Genomic DNA, 27,246 nt, shown 5'->3' with positions numbered 1-27,246 from the left:
TTTATGCTCTTTCTGAATCATGAAAGACAAATGTAATGTCCCTTTAACAAACATGACCATCCATTCCAATCCATTAGACTTTGCTGTGCAAAAACTACAAATTCAGCTCAGATGTTTTTAAATTAATTCCTAATAGACTAGAATTGCCTCAGATTTGAAAAACATGTATAAAGCTAAAACTGTGCAATGTATTTTTAAATAACTCTTCTCAAGGAATGGAGCAGACACCCATGAATACTTACAGTCTCTGTTTGCCAAAAAGTGTCAACTATGGGACATCGCTGATTACCGACAATATTGTAATACCACAGCCAAGCTTCAGAATTGATCGGTTCTCCTACTGTACCCAAGATTTTCAATGAATTTAAATCAAACCTGAAAAGGAAAAACAAGGACATGAGAAAGATATGCTACTAAACAATAATGTGAAGTTAACATCTCTGCTCAGACTTTAGTTGCTAAATACACAATGACCCTGTGAGTACAGTTTTTGCGTAGAGATATGAAATGTCAGAAAAAGCAACTTAGAAAACAAAAAGGTCCCAAAATTTTGGCTTCACATATGTACTGATTGGGCTCTCAGTTTCAAATTTGCAATTTTAAACCACTTAATTAATTTACTTCTATTATTAATTTTGCTTAGTTCTCTTGGTATCCATTGTTAAAGAGTAATCCTAGGTGAACTCAGGAGCATGCATGTGTATTTTGCCATCTGGCAGCAATGTTTGCAACAATATTTGTAATAATGTTATACGTAGTTACAAACACTGCTGCCACAGAGTGTCTGTAGCAAAAACAATACAAATCAGTCGGCTAGATTACGAGTTTTGCGGTAAGCTAAAAAAGCAGCGTTAACAGGTCCTAACGCTGCTTTTTTACGCCCACTGGTATTACGAGTCTTGAATCTGCTGCCCCCAACATCGCCGACACCTACATTATATTTATTAACCCCTAATCTGCCGCCCCCAATGTCGCCGCAACCTACCTACACTTATTAACCCATAATCTGCCGCCGCCGACATCGCCGCCACTATAATAAACATATTAACCCCTAAACCGCTGCACTCCCGCCTTGCAAACATTAGTTAAATATTATTAACCCCTAAACTGCCGCCCCTAACATCGTCGCCACCTACCTACACTTATTAACCCCTAATCTGTCGTCCCCAACGTCGCCGCCACTATACTAAAGTTATTAACCCCTAAACCTAAGTCTAACCCTAACACTCCCTAACTTAAATATAATTACAATAAAACTAAATAAATATTAATATTATTACCTAAATAATTCCTATTTAAAACTAAATACTTACCTATAAAATAAACCCTAAGCTAGCTACAATATAACTAATAGTTACATTGTATCTAGCTTAGGGTTTATTTTTATTTTACAGGCCAGTTTGTATTTATTTTAACTAGGTAGAACAGTTACTAAATATGTATTAACTATTTAATAACTACTTAGCTAAAATAAATACAAATTTACCTGTAAAATAAAACCTAACCTAAGTTACAATAACACCTAACACTACACTATAATTAAATAAATTACCTAAATTAAATTAGCTAAAGTACAAAAAAAAACACTCAATTACAGAAAATAATAAACAAATTACAGATATTTAAACTAATTACACCTAATCTAATAGCCCTATCAAAATGAAAAAATGTCCCCCAAAATAAAAAGAAAACCCTAGCCTAAACTAAACTATCAATAGCCCTTAAAAGGGCCTTTTGCGGGGCATTGCCCCAAAGTAATCAGCTCTTTTACCTATAAAACAAAAATACAACCAACCACCCTACAGTAAAACCCACCACCCACACAACCAACCCCCCAAATAAAATACTAGCTAAAAAAACCTAAGCTCCCCATTGCCCTGAAAAGGGCATTTGGATGGGCATTGCCCAAACCCTAACCTAAAAATAAAACCCACCTAATAAACCCTTAAAAAAACCTAACACTAACCCCCTGAAGATCGATTTACAGTTCTGAAGACCCGACATCCATCTTCAAGAAAGCGGCATAAGTCTTCATCCAACCGGGCCGAAGTCCTCAACGAAGCCGGGAGAAGTCTTCATCCAAGCCTGGGGCGAAGTAGTCCTCCAGACGGGCAGAAGTCTTCATCCAGACAGCATCTTCTATCTTCATCCATCCGACGCGGAGCGGGTCCATCTTCAAGACATCCGACGCGGAGCATCCTCTTCATCCGACAACTAAAGTTTCCTTTAAGTGATGTCATCCAAGATGGCGACCCTTAGTTTCAGATTCGCTGATAGAATTCAATCAGCCAATCGGAATTAAGGTAGAAAAAATCCTATTGGCTGATGCAATCAGCCAATAGGATTTAAGTTCAATCCTATTGGCTGATCCAATCAGCAAATAAGATTGAGCTCACATTCTATTGGCTGTTCCAATCAGCCAATAGAATGCAAGCTCAATCCTATTGGCTGATTGGATCAGCCAATAGGATTGAACTTCTATCCTATTGGCTGATTGCATCAGCCAATAAGATTTTTTCTACCTTAATTCCGTTTGGCTGATAGTATTCTATCAGCCAATCGGAATCTAAGGGACGCCATCTTGGATGACTTCACTTAAAGGAACCTTCATTTGTCTTTAGTTCGTCGGATGAAGAGGATGCACCGCGTCGGATGTCTTGAAGATGGACCCGCTCCGCGTTGGATGGATGAAGATAGAAGATGCCATCTGGATGAAGACTTCTGCCCGTCTGGAGGACCACTTCGCCCGGCTCGGATGAAGACTTCTCCCGGCTTTGTTGAGGACTTCGGCCTGGTTGAAGACTTCTGCCGCTTCCTTGAAGATGGATGTCGGGTCTTCAGAACTGTAAGTCGATCTTCAGGGGGTTAGTGTTAGGGTTTTTTTTAAGGGTTATTGGGTGGATTTTATTTTTAGGTTAGGGTTTGGGCCTGCAAAAGAGCTAACTGCCCTTTTAAGGGCAATGCCCATCCAAATGCCCTTTTCAGGGCAATAGGGAGCTTAGTTTTTTTTAGCTAGTATTTTATTTGGGGGGTTTGTTGTGTGGGTTTTACTGTTGGGGGGTTGGTTGTATTTATTTTTTTTACAGGTAAAAGAGCTGATTACTTTGGGGCAATGCCCCGCAAAAGGCCCTTTTAAGGGCTATTGATAGTTTAGTTTAGGCTAGGGGTTTTTTTATTTTGGGGGGGCATTTTTTTATTTTGATAGGGCTATTAGATTAGGTTAATTAGTTTAAATATCTGTAATTTGTTTATTATTTTCTGTAATTTAGTGGGGGGGTTTATTTGTACTTTAGCTAATTTAATTTAATTTAGGTAATTGTATTTAATTTAGTTAATTTTTTTTAATTATAGTGTAGTGTTAGGTGTTATTGTAACTTAGGTTAGGTTTTATTTTACAGGTAAATTTGTATTTATTTTAGCTAGGTAGTTATTAAATAGTTAATAACTATTTAGTAACTATTCTACCTAGTTAAAATAAATACAAGCTTGTCTGTAAAATAAAAATAAAGCCTAAGCTAGATACAATGTAACTATTAGTTATATTGTAGCTATCTTATGGTTTATTTTACAGGTAAGTATTTAGTTTTAAATAGGAATAATTTAGTTAATGATAGTAATTTTATTTAGATTTATTTTAATTATATTTAAGTTAGGGGGTGTTAGGGTTAGACTTAGATTTAGGGGTTAATAACTTTAATATAGTGGCAGCGACGTTGGGGGCGGCAGATTAGGGGTTAATACATGTAGGTAGGTGGCGGCGATGTTAGGGACGGCAGATTAGGGGTTAATAATATTTAACTAATGTTTGCGAGGCGGGAGTGTGGCGGTTTAGGGGTTAATATGTTTATTATAGTGGCGGTGACGTTGGGGGAGGCAGATTAGGGGTTAATAAGTGTAGGTAGGTGGCGGCGACATTGGGGGCGGCAGATTAGGGGTTAATAAATATAATGTAGGTGTCTGCGATGTTGGGGGCAGCAGATTAGGAGATCATAAGTATAATGTAGGTGGTGGCGGTGTCCGGAGTGGCAGATTAGGGGTTAATAAATATAATGCAGGTGTCGACGATGTCGGGGCGGCAGGTTAGGGGTTAATAAGTGTAAGATTAGGGGTGTTTAGACTCGGGGTTCATGTTAGGGTGTTAAGTGTAAACATCAATTTTATTTCCCCATAGGAATCAATGGGGCTGTGTTACTGAGTTATACGCTGCTTTTTTGCAAGTGTTAGACTTTTTTTCAGCCGGCTCTCCCCGTTGATTCCTATGGGGAAATCGTGCACGAGCAGCGCTGGTATTGAAGTGAGATTTGGAGCTAAATTTTGCACTAAGCTCACTTTTTGGCTTTTAACGCCGGTTTAATAAAAACTCGTAATACCAGCGCTGTAGGTAAGTGAGCGGTGAGAGAAAACTGCTCGTTAGCACAGCATAGCTCATAACGCAAAACTCGTAATCTCGCCGTTTGTTTGGCCACATCTTCCTTTTGCTCTAACAAGACTGTAACATAAATGTGCACTCACTTCTCAACATTGTCATTTCCATATTTCATCAATAAGCGTATGGCAGTGGGCGCGGTGTAAAATTTTGTTACTTTGTATTTTTCGATAATTTCCCAAAATCTTCCAGCATGTGGGTAAGTAGGAATTCCTTCAAACTTTAAAAAAAAGAGAAAAAAAAATTTTATTAAAGGGAAATTATAAGAAATTTTTCTTTGTTGCATCTATAATAGAAATAAATTTTGTACAGTATATTTGTATTTATTGTATTTGTTTTTGTGTAATGTTCTTTAAATGCATGAAAATTATTTGTTTGTGCTACTAGATATTACATTAGATTACGTCAACAGATTTTCTGCTAATTAAAGAGACATGAAACACAAAAATTTATCTTTCATGATTCAGATAGAGGAAATAGTTTTAAAAAGGTTTCAATTTTATTTTTCGTATCAAATTTACGGCTAGATTACGGGTTTTGCGTTATGAGGGATGCGGTGCTAACTTGCACGTTATTGTCACCGCTCACAGCGCTGGTATTACAGGTTTTCAGAAACCCGGCGTTAACAGGCAAGAAGTGAGCGTAGAGCAAAATTGAGCTCCATACCACACTCCAATACCAGCGCTGCTTAAGTCAGCAGTGAGCTGGTTGTACGTGCTCGTGCACGATTTCCCCATAGACATCAATGGGGAGAGCCGGCTGAAAAAAAGCCTAACACCTGCAATAAAGCAGCGTAAAGCTCCGTAACGCAGCCCCATTGATTCCTATGTGGAAACAAAATTTATGTTTACACCTAACACCCTAACATAAACCCCGAGTCTAAAAACCCCTAATCTTACATTTATTAAAACCCTAATCTGCCGCCCCCGACATCGCCAAAACCTACATTATATTTATTAACCCCTAATCTGCCGCTCCAGACATCGCCAACACCTACATTATACTTATTAACCCCTAATCTGCCGCCCCCAACGTCGCCGCTACTATAATAAACATATTAACCCCTAAACCGCTGCACTCCCCCAACACAAACACTAGTTAAATATTATTAACCCTTAATCTGCCGCCCCTAACATCGCCGCCACCTACCTACATTTATTAACCCCTAATCTGCCGCCCCCAACGTCGCCGCCACTATACTAAATTTATTAACCCCTAAACCAAAGTCTAACCCTAACCCTAACACCCCCTAACTTAAATATAATATAATATTTATTTTAAATAGGTAGAAGTTAGTAAATAGTTATTAACTATTTACTAACTACCTAGCTAAAATAAATACAAATTTACCTGTATAATAAACCCTAACCTGTCTCACAATAAAACCTAACCTTACACTACAATTAAATAAATCAAATTAATTAAATACAATTACCTAAATTACAAAATAAAAAACACTAAATTACACAAAATAAAAAACTAATTATCAGATATTTAAACTAATTACACCTAATCTAATAGAAAAAGCAAAACAATATACAGAGGTGCAAGATGGAAAAAAACACACAATATTCTGTACAAATGAACTAAGAACTGATACTCTCCTTTAGGTCAGATCGCAGCCTTTTGCAGTCTCTCCCTTGTGACTGTGTATAGATAGATAGTAGTAGTAGATGGCGCTGGTCTATTGAGTGATTAAAAATCACTCCAATAGACCAGCACCTAATCTAATAGCCCTATCAAAATAAAATAAGCCCCCCCAAAATAAAAAAAAAACCCTAGCCTAAACTAAACTACCAATAGCCCTTAAAAGGGCCTTCTGCGGGGCATTGACCCAAAGAAATCAGCTCTTTTACCTGTAAAAAAAAAATACAAACCCCCCAACAGTAAAACCCACCACCCACACAACCAACCCCCCAAATAAAATCCTAACTAAAAAAGCCTAAACTCCCCATTACCCTGAAAAGGGCATTTGGATGGGCATTGCCCTTAAAAGGGCATTTCGCTCTATTGCTGCCCAAACCCTAACCTAAAAATAAAACCCACCCAATAAACCCTTAAAAAAACCTAACACTAACCCCCAAAGATCCACTTACAGTTTTGAAGAGCCAACATCCATCCTCTAACGAAGCCGGGAGAAGTCCTGATTGGAACAGCCAATAGAATGCAAGCTCAATTCTATTGGCTAATTGGATCAGCCAATAGGATTGAAGCTCAATCCTATTGGCTGATTGCATCAGCCAATAGGATTTTTTCACCTTTAATTGCGATTGGCTGATAGAATTCTATCAGCCAATCGGAATTCAAGGGACACTATCTTGGATGACGTCATTTAATGGAACATTCATTTGGGAAGAAGACGTCGAAAGAAGAGGATGCTCCACGCCGGATGTCTTGAAGATGGAACCGCTCCGCGCCGGATGGATGAAGATAGAAGATGCCGTCTGGATAAAAACTTCTGCCCGTCTGGAGGACCACTTCTGCCGGCTTGGATGAAGACTTCTCCCGGCTTCGTTGAGGACTTCTTGCCGCTTTGTTGAGGACTTCTCCCGGCTTCGTTGAGGATGGATGTCGGCTCTTCACAACTGTAAGTGGATCTTCAGTGTTAGGTTTTTTTAAGGGTTTATTGGGTGGGTTTTATTTTTAGGTTAGGGTCTGGGCAGCAATAGAGCTAAATGCCCTTTTAAGGGCAATACCCATCCAAATGCCCTTTTCAGGGCAATGGGGAGCTTAGGTTTTTTTAGTTAGGATTTTATTTGGGGGGTTGGTTGTGTGGGTGGTGGCTTTTACTGTTGGGGGGGTTGTTTGTATTTTTTTTTACAGGTAAAAGAGCTGATTTCTTTGGGGCAATGCCCCGCAAAAGGCCCTTTTAAGGGCTATTGGTAGTTTAGTTTAGGCTAGGGTTTTTTTATTTGGGGGGGGGGGCTTTTTTATTTTGATAGGGCTATTAGATTAGGTGTAATTAGCTTAAATATCTTATAATTTATTTTTTTATTTTGTGTAATTTAGTGTTTGTTTTTGTAATTTAGGTAATTGTATTTAACTTATGTAATTTATTTAATTGTTGTGTAAGGTTAGGTGTTAGTGTAACTCAGGTTAGGTTTTATTTTACAGGTAAATTTGTATTTATTTTAGCTAGGTAGCTAGTAAATAGTTAATAACTATTTACTAACTATTCTACCTAGTTAAAATAAATACAAACTTGCCTGTAAAATAAAAATAAACCCTAAGCTAGATACAATGTAACTATTAGTTATATTGTAGCTAGCTTAGGGTTTATTTTATAGGTAAGTATTTAGTTTTAAATAGGAATTATTTAGGTAATGATAGTAATGTTTATTTAGATTTATTTTAATTATATTTAAGTTAGGGGGTGTTAGGGTTAGACTTAGGTTTAGGGGTTAATAACTTTAGTATAGTGGCGGCGACGTTGGGGGCGGGAGATTAGGGGTTAATAACTGTAAAGTAGGTTGCAGCGATGTTAGGGGCGTCAGATTAGGGGTTAATAATATTTAACTAGTGTTTGCGAGGCGGGAGTGCGGCGGTTTAGGGGTTAATAACTTTAGTATAGTGGCAGCGACGTTGGGGACGGCAGATTAGGGGTTAATAAATTAAGGTAGGTGGCGGCGATGTTAGGGGCGGCAGATTAGGGGTTAAGAATATTTAACTAGTGTTTGCGAGTCAGGAGTGCAACGGTTTAGGGGTTAATGTATTTATTCTAGTGGCGGCGATGTCCGGAGCGGCAGATTAGGGGTTAATAATTTTATTTTAGTGTTTGCGATGCAGGAGGGCCTCGGTTTAGGGGTTAATAGGTAGTTTATGGGTGTTAGTGTACTTTTAACACTTTAGTTATGAGTTTTATGCTACAGCTTTGTAGTGTAAAACTCATAACTACTGACTTTAGAATGCGTTACGAATCTTGCAGGATAGGCTGTACCTACCGCTCACTTTTTGGCCTCCAAAAAAAAGCTTGTAATATTGGCGCTATGGAAGTCCCATTGAAAAAAGACTTTACGCAAATTGCGTAAGTTAATTTGCGGTACGGCCAAAAAAGTGTGCGGGACAGCTGTACCTACAAGACTCGTAATAGCAGCGGTAGTGAAAGAGCAGCGTTATAAGCCTTAACGCTGCTTTTTTACTCATAAAGCAAAACTCGTAATCTAGCCGTTACTTTGTTCTCATGATATTCTTTGTTGAAGAGAAAACCTGGATACTGAAGCTAGCACTCTTGTGTCTGGAGAACTAGATGGTAGAAAAATGTATTTAAGTACTAGATGATAATAGTGGGATAGATTATAAGTGGAGACCTTACTGTTGCGCACAAGCAATATCATTTTTTTGCGCTCGTCGGAAATAGCAAGTGCATTAGAAGTTAAAAGTAAATGCTTTTGAAAGAGCGCAATCACATTTTGCGCTAGTTGGGTTAGCGTGACTGAAACTCTTGCGTAAAGGGCAGTACTTTAAAAAAGTTGCATAAAACACAACATAAATACATTCACAATTACAGTAACACTCATATAAACATTATCTGATAAAAAATATTCATATAAATATTAAACAAAAAGTTATAAGGTGTTTGACTGCAAAGGGCTATCTTGTAGCTATACTTACATATACATGTCTAAATATGTGTATGTACGTATGCGTGTATATATACAGTGTATATATATATATATATATATATATATATATACACACACAGTATATAGTGTGTACATATGTATTTGTGTTTTTGCTGTATATTTACTGTACATATTTAACATTCCAATATTCTTCACATATAGAACAATGTAATTTTTACTGTAAATAATTATTTATATACAAATTTGTATATTTCCTATACCTGTATATCTATTCCTATAGAAATATAGGTATAAATATAATTTTTTTAACATTATCATATACTGTATATAAAAATATATATTTAATAATAAAAATGTATGTGTATCGCACTTTGCATTTTGTGCTTTAGGTCTAACACGGTGTCGGTTTATCGCACATAAATAATTGCTAACCTCAATGCGCGTTATTCAAATATTACAAAATAATAACAATTCTTAAAAATTATTATACATACTGTAAAATATATAAATATATATTCTATGGATTATTTAGATTTTTTTTACAGTATGTATAACAATTTTTTAATAATTATTAATATTTGAGTTGAGTGCAAAATTGCACTTTCACAAATACAATATTTGCGCTCCACTCAGTAATACGGCGCATGCAAATGTGTGCTGGTATTAGAAGTAAAGTGTTCGCATAGCATGGAAGCTTTGCACTCGCGAGAGCGCGCTTTCCCTAGGCTCCAAAGGGAGCCTTGTTCTGATGCCGATAGACATTGCACAGAATCTAGAGCAGTGAAGGAGGTAAGTCGTGCAGCATTGAGCAGCATATTTAAAATATATACGTATATGAATATAGACATATATATTTATGTGTTTATATGTATATATACACATATTAATACATAAATATATACAACTGTATGTATATAAGCATATACTTATATATTTAAAGTGATAACACAGTCTCCCATAGACCGCTATGTAAAGGCACTTTTCAGTGCGTTTTTTTTCTAACACCCCGACATCCCCTCACTTTAACCTCTGATCTCTGGTTAATGAATTCAAGTGCAAAGTGCTACAGCAAGCTAACGGTAGCATGAATCAGCCACTAATAATGGCTGGTTATTTAACGTGCACCCATAAATGGGCCAGTTTACGTGCGCATGTTTAAATTGCGCTCCACTTGTAATATTTCAATAACATACATTGACGTTAGTAATTCTTCATGTGCGTTAACACGTCACCGCACTAGACTTAAATTGCAAAACATGAATCCCGATACGCATATTTTACATTTCTTTTTTCTTTACATAGAAAAAAAAATATTTTTTATTATTAAAACTTAAATTATACTTACCTGATAATCTTCTTTTCCTCAGATGGAAAGAGTCCACAGCTGCATTCATTACTTTTGGGAAATAAGAACCTGGCCACCAGGAGGAGGCAAAGACACCCCAGCCAAAGTCTTAAATACTCCTCCCACTTCCCTCATCCCCCAGTCATTCTGCTGAGGAACAAGGAACAGTAGAAGAAATACCAGGGTGAAAAAGGTGCCAGAAGAATAAAAAATAAGAGACGTTGCACAGAAAAAATATGGGTGGGGAGCTGTGGACAATTTAAGTTTAAGTCTTTTCTTCATAAATGCAAAGAGTCCACAGCTGCATTCATTACTTTTGGGAAAACAATACCCAACCTATAGAGGACACAAAAAGTGGGAGGGTACAATAGGCGGCCCATTCTGAGGGCACCAGGCCTGAAAAAACCACAACCCAACCAAACCCTGCTTCGTCTGAGCCAGGCAAAAAAACTAGAAGGAAAAGGCCCCAAGGACACTGACCCGTAGATAGACCGAAAGCCTAACTAGAGACCGCAAAGCAGACTCACTGAGCCAACAATCCTCCAGGAGAACCGTTGCCCAGCAGTCGGCCCCTACACAACCCTTACTAGTACAGTACCAAAATCCTCAAAAGGGAGAGGACAAGGGTGAGCCAAAGGGATACCCAAAAGGTACAGCAAGATCCAATAAAGGAAAAAACCCCTTCAAAAGAAGGCCAAGTCCACAGAGACCCGAATGGATCCCAAGAACAAGGGAAGACGACGCCCAACCCACGAGGAGCAACCGGGAATCATCAAGGAGAAGAAATATCTCCCAAACATCGTGCAACAGCACTGAAAAAGACAGTTAAAGACAAAGTCCTCAAAATGTCAGAACTCAGAGACTGAGCAAACAGAAAAATTACAAGAAGCAAATTCAGAAAGATAAACATCTGAGTCCAGTAACACGCTGCCATCCGTAGGAAGACACTGAAAAAAACACTATCCGTAAGGAAAAAACGGCTGAACAAAATAGCAGATTGCCCAACCTCCAAGAGAGAGGACACACTCCAGGCAATCCAGGCCGCCAGGCCTACTCACAGATCTTAAAGGGGGGGAGGCACAGAACCTCTAAAAAAACAGAATTTATGTTTACCTGATAAATTACTTTCTCCAACGGTGTGTCCGGTCCACGGCGTCATCCTTACTTGTGGGATATTCTCTTCCCCAACAGGAAATGGCAAAGAGCCCAGCAAAGCTGGTCACATGATCCCTCCTAGGCTCCGCCTACCCCAGTCATTCGACCGACGTTAAGGAGGAATATTTGCATAGGAGAAACCATATGGTACCGTGGTGACTGTAGTTAAAGAAAATAAATTATCAGACCTGATTAAAAAAACCAGGGCGGGCCGTGGACCGGACACACCGTTGGAGAAAGTAATTTATCAGGTAAACATAAATTCTGTTTTCTCCAACATAGGTGTGTCCGGTCCACGGCGTCATCCTTACTTGTGGGAACCAATACCAAAGCTTTAGGACACGGATGAAGGGAGGGAGCAAATCAGGTCACCTAAATGGAAGGCACCACGGCTTGCAAAACCTTTCTCCCAAAAATAGCCTCAGAAGAAGCAAAAGTATCAAACTTGTAAAATTTGGTAAAAGTGTGCAGTGAAGACCAAGTCGCTGCCCTACATATCTGATCAACAGAAGCCTCGTTCTTGAAGGCCCATGTGGAAGCCACAGCCCTAGTGGAATGAGCTGTGATTCTTTCGGGAGGCTGCCGTCCGGCAGTCTCGTAAGCCAATCTGATGATGCTTTTAATCCAAAAAGAGAGAGAGGTAGAAGTTGCTTTTTGACCTCTCCTTTTACCGGAATAAACAACAAACAAGGAAGATGTTTGTCTAAAATCCTTTGTAGCATCTAAATAGAATTTTAGAGCGCGAACAACATCCAAATTGTGCAACAAACGTTCCTTCTTTGAAACTGGTTTCGGACACAGAGAAGGTACGATAATCTCCTGGTTAATGTTTTTGTTAGAAACAACTTTTGGAAGAAAACCAGGTTTAGTACGTAAAACCACCTTATCTGCATGGAACACCAGATAAGGAGGAGAACACTGCAGAGCAGATAATTCTGAAACTCTTCTAGCAGAAGAAATTGCAACTAAAAACAAAACTTTCCAAGATAATAACTTAATATCAACGGAATGCAAGGGTTCAAACGGAACCCCCTGAAGAACTGAAAGAACTAAATTGAGACTCCAAGGAGGAGTCAAAGGTTTGTAAACAGGCTTAATTCTAACCAGAGCCTGAACAAAGGCTTGAACATCTGGCACAGCGGCCAGCTTTTTGTGAAGTAACACAGACAAGGCAGAAATCTGTCCCTTCAGGGAACTTGCAGATAATCCTTTTTCCAATCCTTCTTGAAGGAAGGATAGAATCCTAGGAATCTTAACCTTGTCCCAAGGGAATCCTTTAGATTCACACCAACAGATATATTTTTTCCAAATTTTGTGGTAAATCTTTCTAGTTACAGGCTTTCTGGCCTGAACAAGAGTATCGATAACAGAATCTGAGAATCCTCGCTTCGATAAGATCAAGCGTTCAATCTCCAAGCAGTCAGCTGGAGTGAAACCAGATTCGGATGTTCGAACGGACCCTGAACAAGAAGGTCTCGTCTCAAAGGTAGCTTCCAAGGAGGAGCCGATGACATATTCACCAGATCTGCATACCAAGTCCTGCGTGGCCACGCAGGAGCTATCAAGATCACCGACGCCCTCTCCTGATTGATCCTGGCTACCAGCCTGGGGATGAGAGGAAACGGCGGGAACACATAAGCTAGTTTGAAGGTCCAAGGTGCTACTAGTGCATCCACTAGAGCCGCCTTGGGATCCCTGGATCTGGACCCGTAGCAAGGAACTTTGAAGTTCTGACGAGAGGCCATCAGATCCATGTCTGGAATGCCCCACAGCTGAGTGACTTGGGCAAAGATTTCCGGATGGAGTTCCCACTCCCCCGGATGCAATGTCTGACGACTCAGAAAATCCGCTTCCCAATTTTCCACTCCTGGGATGTGGATAGCAGACAGGTGGCAGGAGTGAGACTCCGCCCATAGAATGATTTTGGTCACTTCTTCCATCGCCAGGGAACTCCTTGTTCCCCCCTGATGGTTGATGTACGCAACAGTTGTCATGATGTCTGATTGAAACCGTATGAACTTGGCCCTCGCTAGCTGAGGCCAAGCCTTGAGAGCATTGAATATCGCTCTCAGTTCCAGAATATTTATCGGTAGAAGAGATTCTTCCCGAGACCAAAGACCCTGAGCTTTCAGGGATCCCCAGACCGCGCCCCAGCCCATCAGACTGGCGTCGGTCGTGACAATGACCCACTCTGGTCTGCGGAATGTCATCCCTCGTGACAGGTTGTCCAGGGACAGCCACCAACGGAGTGAGTCTCTGGTCCTCTGATTTACTTGTATCTTCGGAGACAAGTCTGTATAGTCCCCATTCCACTGACTGAGCATGCACAGTTGTAATGGTCTTAGATGAATGCGTGCAAAAGGAACTATGTCCATTGCCGCTACCATCAACCCGATCACTTCCATGCACTGAGCTATGGAAGGAAGAGGAACGGAATGAAGTATCCGACAAGAGTCTAGAAGTTTTGTTTTTCTGGCCTCTGTCAGAAAAATCCTCATTTCTAAGGAGTCTATTATTGTTCCCAAGAAGGGAACCCTTGTTGACGGAGATAGAGAACTCTTTTCCACGTTCACTTTCCATCCGTGAGATCTGAGAAAGGCCAGGACAATGTCCGTGTGAGCCTTTGCTTGAGGAAGGGACGACGCTTGAATCAGAATGTCGTCCAAGTAAGGTACTACAGCAATGCCCCTTGGTCTTAGCACAGCTAGAAGGGACCCTAGTACCTTTGTGAAAATCCTTGGAGCAGTGGCTAATCCGAAAGGAAGCGCCACGAACTGGTAATGTTTGTCCAGGAATGCGAACCTCAGGAACCGATGATGTTCCTTGTGGATAGGAATATGTAGATACGCATCCTTTAAATCCACCGTGGTCATGAATTGACCTTCCTGGATGGAAGGAAGAATAGTTCGAATGGTTTCCATCTTGAACGATGGAACCTTGAGAAACTTGTTTAAGATCTTGAGATCTAAGATTGGTCTGAACGTTCCCTCTTTTTTGGGAACTATAAACAGATTGGAGTAGAACCCCATCCCTTGTTCTCTTAATGGAACGGGATGAATCACTCCCATTTTTAACAGGTCTTCTACACAATGTAAGAATGCCTGTCTTTTTATGTGGTCTGAAGACAACTGAGACCTGTGGAACCTCCCCCTTGGGGGAAGTCCCTTGAATTCCAGAAGATAACCTTGGGAGACTATTTCTAGCGCCCAAGGATCCAGAACATCTCTTGCCCAAGCCTGAGCGAAGAGAGAGAGTCTGCCCCCCACCAGATCCGGTCCCGGATCGGGGGCCAACATTTCATGCTGTCTTGGTAGCAGTGGCAGGTTTCTTGGCCTGCTTTCCCTTGTTCCAGCCTTGCATTGGTCTCCAAGCTGGCTTGGCTTGAGAAGTATTACCCTCTTGCTTAGAGGACGTAGCACTTTGGGCTGGTCCGTTTCTACGAAAGGGACGAAAATTAGGTTTATTTTTTGCCTTGAAAGGCCGATCCTGAGGAAGGGCGTGGCCCTTACCCCCAGTGATATCCGAGATAATCTCTTTCAAGTCAGGGCCAAACAGCGTTTTCCCCTTGAAAGGAATGTTAAGTAGCTTGTTCTTGGAAGACGCATCAGCCGACCAAGATTTCAACCAAAGCGCTCTGCGCGCCACAATAGCAAACCCAGAATTCTTAGCCGCTAACCTAGCCAATTGCAAAGTGGCGTCTAGGGTGAAAGAATTAGCCAATTTGAGAGCATTGATTCTGTCCATAATCTCCTCATAAGGAGGAGAATCACTGTCGACCGCCTTTATCAGCTCATCGAACCAGAAACATGCGGCTGTAGCGACAGGGACAATGCATGAAATTGGTTGTAGAAGGTAACCCTGCTGAACAAACATCTTTTTAAGCAAACCTTCTAATTTTTTATCCATAGGATCTTTGAAAGCACAACTATCCTCTATGGGTATAGTGGTGCGTTTGTTTAAAGTGGAAACCGCTCCCTCGACCTTGGGGACTGTCTGCCATAAGTCCTTTCTGGGGTCGACCATAGGAAACAATTTTTTAAATATGGGGGGAGGGACGAAAGGAATACCGGGCCTTTCCCATTCTTTATTAACAATGTCCGCCACCCGCTTGGGTATAGGAAAAGCTTCTGGGAGCCCCGGCACCTCTAGGAACTTGTCCATTTTACATAGTTTCTCTGGGATGACCAACTTGTCACAATCATCCAGAGTGGATAATACCTCCTTAAGCAGAATGCGGAGATGTTCCAACTTAAATTTAAATGCAATCACATCAGGTTCAGCTTGTTGAGAAATGTTCCCTGAATCAGTAATTTCTCCCTCAGACAAAACCTCCCTGGCCCCATCAGACTGAGTTAGGGGCCCTTCAGAAATATTAATATCAGCGTCGTCATGCTCTTCAGTATCTAAAACAGAGCAGTCGCGCTTACGCTGATAAGTGTTCATTTTGGCTAAAATGTTTTTGACAGAATTATCCATTACAGCCGTTAATTGTTGCATAGTAAGGAGTATTGGCGCGCTAGATGTACTAGGGGCCTCCTGAGTGGGCAAGACTCGTGTAGACGAAGGAGGGAATGATGCAGTACCATGCTTACTCCCCTCACTTGAGGAATCATCTTGGGCATCATTGTCATTGTCACATAAATCACATTTATTTAAATGAATAGGAATTCTGGCTTCCCCACATTCAGAACACAGTCTATCTGGTAGTTCAGACATGTTAAACAGGCATAAACTTGATAACAAGTACAAAAAACGTTTTAAAATAAAACCGTTACTGTCACTTTAAATTTTAAACTGAACACACTTTATTACTGCAAATGCGAAAAAACATGAAGGAATTGTTCAAAATTCACCAAATTTTCACCACAGTGTCTTAAAGCCTTAAAAGTATTGCACACCAAATTTGGAAGCTTTAACCCTTAAAATAACGGAACCGGAGCCGTTTTGAACTTTAACCCCTTTACAGTCCCTAGTATCTGCTTTGCTGAGACCCAACCAAGCCCCAAGGGGAATACGATACCAAATGACGCCTTCAGAAAGTCTTTTCTAAGTATCAGAGCTCCTCTCACATGCGACTGCATGCCATGCCTCTCAAAAACAAGTGCGCAACACCGGCGCGAAAATGAGGCTCTGCCTATGCTTTGGGAAAGCCCCTAAAGAATAAGGTGTCTAAAACAGTGCCTGCCGATATTATTATATCAAAATACCCAGATAAAATGATTCCTCAAGGCTAAATATGTGTTAATAATCAATCGATTTAGCCCAAAAAAAGTCTACAGTCTTAATAAGCCCTTTTTGAAGCCCTTATTTACAATCGTAATAAACATGGCTTACCGGATCCCAGAGGGAAAATGACAGCTTCCAGCATTACATCGTCTTGTTAGAATGTGTCATACCTCAAGCAGCAAGAGACTGCTCACTGTTCCCCCAACTGAAGTTAATTGCTCTCAACAGTCCTGTGTGGAACAGCCATGGATTTTAGTGACGGTTGCTAAAATCATTTTCCTCATACAAACAGAAATCTTCATCTCTTTTCTGTTTCTGAGTAAATAGTACATACCAGCACTATTTCAAAATAACAAACTCTTGATTGAATAATAAAAACTACAGTTAAACACTAAAAAACTCTAAGCCATCTCCGTGGAGATGTTGCCTGTACAACGGCAAAGAGAATGACTGGGGTAGGCGGAGCCTAGGAGGGATCATGTGACCAGCTTTGCTGGGCTCTTTGCCATTTCCTGTTGGGGAAGAGAATATCCCACAAGTAAGGATGACGCCGTGGACCGGACACACCTATGTTGGAGAAAAAAGGTTCACTGGCACCCCCAAGACCTGAGGATGAACAACAGATCTCAGATCCTACACCTAGCCGGACCAGCCCAAGCAACGGCAGACCTGAAAGCAAGGGAACAGAAAAGAACCCCAAGACCGCCCCCCAAAAGGGCAGAAGAATGGACACAACCACTTCAAGCTAGAGGCAATCGAGCAGGCGTTAGACCCAAAGAGATCTAGCAAAGCCACCCAACTAAGGTCTCAATGCGGAGCCAGCAGCTCCCCAGATGGAAAGAAACAACTCAAAGAGCAGACCAATCCCAGAACCAGATAAAACATCTGTTCCAACCTCCCGGACACAGGAGAGGCCCCTAAAAAAAGGGACCACACCTCCGTAAGGAGGACAACGAGCCCCCTGAAGAGGAGAGCATTAATAAATACCTGTCCATAAGACAGGAAGTGGTAGGAAGAACCAAGAGAACACAAGGCCACATCACTGACGAACATGGAAAGAACCCCTTAAAACACCATCATGCTAGCACACATAACAGGCGCAAGAGTGACAGCTGAGCAACCACAAACCTTCCACTTGCTAGGCAGGAAAGCCCACCATCAGGTCACATTAGTTGGCTGTCCCAAGGGAACCGTATCGTCCGGCACAAGACAAGCCCCAAGGAGCCCCGGCTCTCAGTAAATCTGGCCAAGTTGTAAAACAGAACAGCCAGAACGAGGGCTAAACCCAAGTACCCTGGAAACTGGAACCCCCAGGCCAGTCCTAGGATCATAAGGTCCGGTAACATCAGACAGCGGGATCCACAAAGAGAAAACGCAGAGTAAAACCCTTGACAACTGGAAGATCAGGACAAGAAGCCCGGGCCCCACCAATGTTTAGATTAAACAATCTTCCAGGAACATAAATCCCTCGTCTGATATAAAAAACAGACCTCCCAGGGAAAAATCCAGAATATCCAGGATAACAAGAGCAAGAAGCCCTTGCAAGTCCCGACCCAAAGGGAAGAGACTACCCCTTGCAGGAGTCCAACACTCTAAAGAGCCAAGGCCTTAAAAGGACACTAGAGCTAACAGGCGTCCAAGCAACATTAACATGATTGTGCTTGAAAAGCGCGACTAATCCTCCTTAAGGGATGCCAGGCGCTGCTCAATTTATCCACCTCGAAAGGAGGAAAGGTTGAGTAGACCTCGCCGGAGATCGCCCAAGAAGGAGATGCAGAGCATTCCCAACACCAGGGGAGGACCCCTAACCAGAGCCCAAAAAGACCTCACTGTCTAATGTCCCGAAAAAGGAACAACCAACTCCCGAAGGGAATTCAATCATGAAGAAGTAAAATTAAACGATCTTACCGGAATCTACGCAGTGGAACAGGAACACAGCCCTTCAAGTGTGAAGGATAGTAGCAGCGCCTCCGCCATGGACTTGAGAGAAGAAAGCAGGCAGCAAAGCGAAGTTTGAAAACGCTGTTTGTTTGTGGAGTTGTTAAAATGAGTCAGGATGGTTTCGCAGAAAGACTCTTCCTGCATCTCCGGACTCTAACCTTCATCCAAGCCCCCACTGAGAGACTAACAGGATTACTTAAAACTCCTGTCCCATGTCGAAGAGTACTACCCTCCATAAGAGATGAAAACAAACTTCTGACACTTCTCTGCCAACCTCCTGGGACGAAAGGCAAAGAATGACTGAGGGATGAGGGAAGTGGGATGAGTATTTAAGCCTTTGGCTGGGGTGTCTTTGCCTCCTCCTGGTGGCCAGGTTCTTATTTCCCAAAAGTAATGAATGCAGCTGTGGACTCTTTCCATTTATGAAGAAAATATATATCCCAATATATATCTGATAATGCTAATGTAAAATAGATATCTTTACCTATATATCTATAGGAATATATATATATATACACAGGTATATATGCATTTACAATAAAAATTAAAAAATTCTGTATGTGAAATGAAGAACATTGGAATGTGAAATATGAATAACTCCTGTCGGGTTAGAGCGCTCGAGTCATAGGTGTTAGGATGTTTTCTTCTGAGTGGAAAATACGTTAACGTGGTCGTCACTTTCAACTTGTTATACGCTCGCAATCCGGCGTGTGCAAAAAGATTACTTCTAGTAAAGTTTTACGCTTGAGCAAAAAAGCGCTAAATAGCATGCCACTTGTAATCTGGCCCAGTATTTGCACAAAGTATACCACTGCTAAAAGCATTCTTGCACATCTGCTACCTTACAGTCTTCCAAACACGGCCAGGCTCCTGAGCCCACCTGCTTTTCAACAAAGGATACCAAAAGAAAAAAGTAAAGTTGATGATAACAATAACACTCTAAATCATTAAAGAGAATGTTTGGGTTTCATGTCCCTTTACGCATAAAGTGAGTCTAGCAGTTTATACTCCAGTAACTCTTGTAGTATCTGTCCTGAGCTTTTTTTTTTTCTCAAACTCTCCAGTCTGCTTAATAGAGAAAAGAAAAGGAGATTTTTGAGTGTTTATGAAGCAGAAGTAAAACCTTTCACTAGCCTGCTACATTCACCTAATTATAGTTCAATTATGAAAGACAGAGAGAACAGGACATCATGTCATTTCCTGCAAGAAACAAGGAGTACAGAGCGTTCCAACACAGAACCTGAAAGTGTAGTAGAATTTCTGTGTGCAAGTGACAGTAAAGGACTTACTGTACTCATACAAATTTCTGCCATGCATTTAAAAAAGCAGCATTTAAATTTATGAAACCCAAATGTTTTCTTTCATGATTCAGATAGAGCGTGCAATTTTAATCAACTTTCTAATTTACTCCTATTATCAATTTTTCTTTGTTCTTTTTGTTATCTTTTTTTGAAAAGGCAGGAATGGAAGCTTAGGAGACGGTCCATTTTTTGTTCAGCACCTGGGTAGCACTTGCGGATTGGTGACTAAATGTAGCCACCAATCAGCAAGCAACCAAAAATGGGCCGCCTTCTAAGCTTACAATCCTGCATTTTCAAATAAAGATACCAAGAGAATGAAGAAAATTTGATAATAGAAGTAAATTAGAAAGTTGATTAAAATTGCATGCTCTATCTGAATCAGGAAATAAAAAATGTGGGTTTTTATATCCCTTTAATCCAATATACCAACATCTGTTGTGCACTTACTACTAAATGATCACTAGCGTATATGTATTTCATACTAATTCTTCATTTCAGTCTATCAACCAATGAGCATTAACAGGACATGCCTACCAGCCAATGAGCATTAACAGGACATACCTACCAGCCAATGAGCATTAACAGGACATGCCTACCAGCCAATGAGCATTAACAGGACATGCCTACCAGCCAATGAGCATTAAAAGGACATGCCTACCAGCCAATGAGCATTAATAGGAAGTACTTTTTAGCCAATAACAATTAGTAGGACATACATTTACATTTAAATAAAAAAAAATATTTTTAGATGCTGCTCTTTTATATGAATGATAGACAGTGGCCCTTTAAAATCACTTTTGAGATGTATAGTTCCATCTCTGGGTGGCGGTTTATACTGACTTTTGACATACTTTGTATGATTATTAATGTTGCATGAAACATACATTGATTTTAATAACCCAGTTAAATATTTTTTTAAATAAGCAGTGCATACTACTTAATATAGGGAGCCGTGTAACAGCATATGGGGTTAAGGGTATATATACAAAGTATCTCACAAAAGTAAGTATATTTTATTATATCTTTTCATGTGACAACACTGAAGAAATGACACTTTGCTACAATGTACAGTAGTGAGTGTACAGCCTGTATAACAGTGTACATTTGCTGTCCCCTCAAAATAACTCAACACACAGCCATCTGGAGACATGCTTGGCCAGTCCATCACCTTTCCATTCAGCTTCTTTAGCAAGGCAGTGGTCGTCTTGGAGGTGTGTTTAGGGTCGTTAACATGTTGGAATACTGCCCTGCGGCCCAGTCTCCGAAGGGAGGGGATCATGCTCTGCTTCAGTATGTCACAGTACATGTTGGCATTCATAGTTCCCTCAATGAACTGTAGCTCCCTAGTGCTGGCAGCACTCATGCAGGCCCAGACCATGACACTCCCACCACCATGCTTGACTGTAGGCAAGACACACTTGTCTTTGTACTCATCTGGTTGCTGCCACACACGCTTGACACCATCTGAACCAAATAAGTTTATCTTTGTCTCATCGCACCACAGGGCCTGGTTCCAGTAATCCATGTCCTTAGTCTGCTTGTCTTCAGCAAACAGTTTGCGGGCTTTCTTGTGCATCCTCTTTAGAAGAGGCTTCCTTCTGGGACGACAGCCATGCAGACCAATTTGATGCAGTGTGCGGCATATGGTATGAGCATTGACAGGCTGACCCCCCACCCCTTCAACCTCTGCAGCAATGCTGGCAGCCCTCATACGTCTATTTCCCAAAGACAACCTCTGGATATGATGCTGAACATGTGCACTCAACTTATTTGGTTGACCATGGCGAGGCCTGTTCTTAGTGGAACCTGTCCTGTGAAACCGCTGTATGGTCTTGCCCACCGTGCTGCAGCTCAGTTTCAGGGTCTTGGCAATCTTCTTATAGCCTAGGCCATCATTATGTAGAGCAACAATTCTTTTTTTTCAGATCCTCAGAGAGTTCTTTGCAATGAGGTGCCATGTTGAACTTCCAGTGTCCAGTGTGAGAGAGTGTGAGAACTATAACACCAAATTTAACACACCTACTCCCCATTCACACCTGAGACCTCGTAACACTAACGAGTCACATGACACCGGGGAGGGAAAATGGTTAATTGGGCCCAATTTGGACATTTTCACTTAGGGGTGTACTCACTTTTGTTGCCAACGGTTTAGACAATAATGGCTGTGTGTTGAGTTATTTTGAGGGGACAGCAAATTTACACTGTACACTCACTACATTGTAGCAAAGTGTAATTTCTTCAGTGTTGTCACATGAAAAGATATAATAAAATATCTACAAAAATGTGACGGGTGTACTCACTTTTGTGAGATACTTTGTATATTAAGAATGGCTTAGTAGAAATTATACTCTAAACTTAGATTAAGGTTGTTTTTTTAATCAACATGTCAAGCCAACACAGGCCCATGTAGATATATTACTTATGGTTTGTCTCTAACTTTTGTTGTTTTATTTCTCAAATCTATTCTTCCGAAAGCAGTGATACTAAAATCATTCTATAAACACTCAGATCTGCAAAAATAATAAGAAAAGGATAGGAAGCAAAGCTACTTAAAGGAAAATTCTGGTCAAAACTGAAATGCATATAGAGGAATTACATATTTGATTAGAAACATATTTGCAATACACACGTAGTGGCAAAAATGCTTCTAGTAAAAGTTGTCACTGTTTTAGTGCTAGCATTTTTCTCTGCACTTGCATATGAAGCATAGCTGGATATTCTCAGTGCAGCAGCATTTTAAATACTGCAGCTGCTCATATCACCAGTGGGGCTTCTATTATGTCAGCAATTAACAAATTGAGTCATTACTAGATGGTACAAGCACCTAAGGCTCTCTGAGCAAGTGCTGTGTTTAAAATGCTGGAGCACGGCACATACTTAAATACACTTTTGAAACAGCTATAGCTTTTATTAGAAGCATTTTTGCTAATACATGTATATTATAAAAATATTTCTATTCAAAACTGAAATGCATCTATGTGGATTCCAATTTTGGCTGGACTGTCCCTTTAATTGTGAACAAAACAATACTTCAATAGGACAACATAACTACGTCCACAATTAATGTCCTGTCATTGACAGAATGTAGCTTACCATTACGCTGGTAGTTCCATTGGCTAATGGTCCATAGACTATGTAGGAGTGGCCAGTAATCCATCCGATGTCTGCTGTGCACCAATACACATCGTCCGCATGGAAGTCAAACACATACTTGAACGTCATGGCAGTGTAGATGAGGTAACCAGCAACTGTGTGTAACACTCCCTGTAGAGAAGAGGAGGAAGACATTACAAAAGAAGTACCATACATGCACAGACAGTATTACAAACTTATCACCATTTGGTGTAGGCAAATAACAAGGCCTTTAAACTAAAGCAAGACTAAAACCTCTGAGATTGTCACTTTTTATCTCATTTATACTTCTCTTCAGAACAGGCTTTTTAAATTACCCTAGGATAACTTAGGGGCCGATTATCTAAACCTCGCCAGATCAGACATAGTTTTTCATGCCGCCCCTCATAGGGGCTGTCCCTGTAAATGGCGAGATGTCTCCTATTGAAATAAATGGAGCTATTTAGAAAAAGGAAACTTTGCTGTGTAGGGCGAAGTTAGCAGTGAGCAGGGATTGCATTCTAAGTGGCCGATTTATCAATGTCTGTCGCACATGATACGATGTAGCGTATCATGTCCGACAGACATCTCTAAATGCCACATTGCACAGCAGTTCTGGTGAACTGCTTGTGCAATGCTGCTCCCTGCAGATTCATGGCCAATCTGCCGCTAGCAGGGGGTGTCAATCAACCCTGATCGTATAGGATCAGGCGGATTGCTGTCCGCAGCCTCAGAGGCAGCGGACCAGTTAAGGAGCAGCGGTCTTAAAGGGACACTGAACCCAAATTTTTTCTTTCCTGATGCAGATAGAGCATGCAATTTTAAGCAACTTTCTAATTTACTCCTATTATCAAATTTTCTTCATTCTCTTGGTATCGTTGGTGGGTGGGAGCCTGAGTGGGAGGCGGGTGGCGGCCATCGATGGCCCTGGTGATTTGGTGGGGGGCGGGATTGTGGGCGGGGATGACCGGGGGCGCGCGCGTGCACGGGAGGGAGGGGGCGGGCACGTGCACAGGGAGGGAGCGGGTGGGAACCGCTACACTACAGAATAAAGTTTTAGTATAAATGTTAAAAAAGGGGGGGGGAAAGATCAGGCAGGTGGTGGGGGTTCGTCTGGCGGGGGGGAAGCTACACTACAGAAAGCAAAAAAATAAATAAAAAAAACAACTTTTTTTTTCAAAATGGGTACTGGCAGATAGCTGCCAGTACCAAGATGGCACCCAATAGGGCAGATGGGGAGGGTTAGAGAGCTGTTTTGGGGGGATCAGGGAGGTTGGGGGCTAAGGGGGGGGATGCTACACCACAGCATATGTAAATATGCAAAAAAAAAACACAAAACAAAAAAAAACTTTTATTTTAGTACTGGCAGACTTTCTGCCAGTACTTAAGATGGTGGGGACAATTATGGGGTGGGGGAGGGAAGGGAGCTGTTTGGGAGGGATGAGGGGGTGGGATGTGTCAGGTGGGAGGCTGATCTCTACACTAAAGCTAAAATTAACCCTGCAAGCTCCCTACAAACTACCTAATTAACCCCTTCACTGCTAGCCATAATACACGTGTGATGCGCAGCAGCATTTAGCGGCCTTCTAATTACCAGAAAGCAACGCCAAAGTCATATATGTCTGCTATTTCTGAACAAAGGGGATCCCAAAGAAGTATTTACAACCATTTGTGCCATAATTGCACAAGCTGTTTGTAAATAATTTCAGTTAGAAACCTAAAACTGTGAAAAATTTTACGTTTTTTTTTTAAATTTGATCGCATTTGGCGGTAAAATGGTGGCATGAAATATACCAAAATGGGCCTAGATCAATACTTTGGGTTGTCTACTACACTACACTAAAGCTAAAATTAACCCTACAAGCTCCCTAATTAACCCCTGCACTGCTGGGCATAATACACGTGTGGTGCGCAGCGGCATTTAGCGGCCTTCTAATTACCAATAAGTAATACCAAAGCCATATATGTCTGCTATTTCTGAACAAAGGGGATCCCAGAGAAGCATTTACAACCATTTGTGCCATAATTGCACAAGCTGTTTGTAAATGATCTCAGTGAGAAACCTAAAATTGTGAAAAATGTAACGTTTTTTTTAATTTGATCGCATTTGGCGGTGAAATGGTGGCATGAAATATACCAAAATGGGCCTAGATCAATACTTGGGGTTGTCTACTACACTACACTAAAGCTAAATAACCCAAAAAGCTCCCTACATGCTCCCTAATTAACCCATTCACTGCTGGGCATAATACACGTATGGTGCACAGTGGCATTTAGCGGCCTTATAATTACCAAAAAGCAATGATAAAGCCATATATGTCTGCTATTTCTGAACAAAGGGGATCCCAGAGAAGCATTTACAACCATAATTGCAGAAGCTGTTTGTAAATAATTTCAGTGAGAAACCGAAAGTTTGTGAAAAAATTTGTGAAAAAGTGAACGATTTTTTGTAATTTGATCGCATTTGGCGGTGAAATGGTGGCATAAAATATACTAAAATTGGCCTAGATCAATACTTTGGGATGTCTACTAAAAAAATATATATACATGTCAATGGATATTCAGGGATTCCTGAAAGATATCAGTGTTCTAATGTAACTAGCGCTAATTTTGAAAAAAAAATGGTTTGGAAATAGCAAAGAACATGTAAACATTGGGTATTTCTAAACTCAGGACAAAATTTAGAAACTGTTTAGCATGGTTTTTATTTGGTGGTTGTAGATGTGTAATAGATTTTGGGGGTCAAAGTTAAAAAAGTGTTTTTTTTTCTCATATTTTATAAAAAATGTTTTATAGTAAATTATAAGATATGATGAAAATAATGGTATCTTTAGAAAGTCCATTTAATGGAGAGAAAAACGGTATATAATATGTGTGGGTACAGTAAATAAGTAAGAGGAAAATTACAGCTAAACACAAACACCGCAAAAATGTAAAAATAGCCTTGGTCCCAAACGGACAGAAAATGGAAAAGTGTTGTGGTCATTAAAGGGTTAAACTAACACAACTTTTTCTTTAAAGGGATAGTCTACTTGAACATTTGTTAGATAGATAATTCCTTTATTAACCATTCTCTAGTTTTGCATAACCAACACAGTTATATTAACCCTTTGAGTTATTTAATTTTTTCAGAGCCCCAAGACTTACACTGTTGGAAAGGTTAGACGATTACCTTTCCAATGGTGTTTCTTGGGGGTCTGTAGCTGCTTAGATGCCTGAGATACAGGCTTCTAAGCAGCATGCCCCCTGCTCCTATACTTAACATTGTTAAGTATAAATAAAGTTGCACAGTGACGTCATCACGTCATTGCGCGTGACGTCACTACGCAAAACGGGAAGCCCTGGCGATGCCTGTTACTCTACAGGCACGATCGCCGGGGTAGTAGCGGGTGGGAGCCCCCAGATCTCCCTCAAGGTGGGAGAGTGCTATTGACGGCTCTGAGCCGTCATTAGCACTAGAGTGGGAAACTCTGTGACGGCTCAGAGCCATCATTAGCACTCAAAGGGTTAATACAATTTGTATGTCTGTGATTACCTTGTATCTAAGCCTCTGCAGATGGCCTACTTATCTCAGTGCTTTTTACAAGCTTGCATTTTAGCCAATTAGTGCAAGTTCCTGCATAACTCCACAGGAGTAAGCACAATGTTATCTATATTGCACACATGAACTAGCACTGTCATGCTGTGAAAAGCTAATAAAATGCACTAAGAAACAAGCAGATATTTAGAGATTTAAATGATATAAAGTATATTAATATAACAATGTTGGTTGTGCAAAGCTGGGGAATGGGTAGTAAAGGTTTTATCTATCGTTTTAAACATCATTCTTTTTCTCCCTTTAAACAATAAAATCAAATCAAGTAGACTGTCCCTTTAAATTATGCACTTTATTCAAATTATTTTAACTTCTATGCCCATTTAATTGTCATGATCCAGTCAGACTGGCATCTTTACAGCATATTTGCGTCTTGTTTTGAACAAGCTCATTAACCCTTTCCTGCTATGTATAAAATGTGATAAAGTCCATGGAAGATTTATACGCATACAAACACTAAAGGCTTTCAGATCCTGAATTGTCAGGTTATGTTTTCAATTATACTATTTCAGTATTGGAAACAGCTGGGGGGGTTTCTACCATGCTATTCAATATAGTAAACA

The 27,246-nt window shown here is 40.6% G+C and overlaps 1 protein-coding gene across 1 annotated transcript in view; it reads right to left on the bottom strand.

Annotated features, from left to right (window-relative positions):
• Positions 1-27,246, bottom strand: part of LOC128660860 (acetyl-coenzyme A synthetase, cytoplasmic) — a 177,523-nt gene that overhangs the window by 39,423 nt on the left and 110,854 nt on the right. The window contains exons 9-11 of the mRNA XM_053714923.1: positions 23,071-23,241; positions 4,513-4,646; positions 243-375 (exon numbers count right to left, since the gene is read on the bottom strand). Of these exons, the coding sequence (XP_053570898.1) occupies positions 243-375; positions 4,513-4,646; positions 23,071-23,241 (438 nt within the window). The remainder of the gene's footprint in view (positions 1-242; positions 376-4,512; positions 4,647-23,070; positions 23,242-27,246) is intronic.

Source organism: Bombina bombina, chromosome 5, assembly GCF_027579735.1.
Source record: "Bombina bombina isolate aBomBom1 chromosome 5, aBomBom1.pri, whole genome shotgun sequence".
Classification (NCBI taxonomy): domain Eukaryota; kingdom Metazoa; phylum Chordata; class Amphibia; order Anura; family Bombinatoridae; genus Bombina; species Bombina bombina.
The sequence above is the reverse complement of the archived record's forward strand: the minus strand, read 5'-3'. Positions and strand labels throughout refer to the sequence as shown.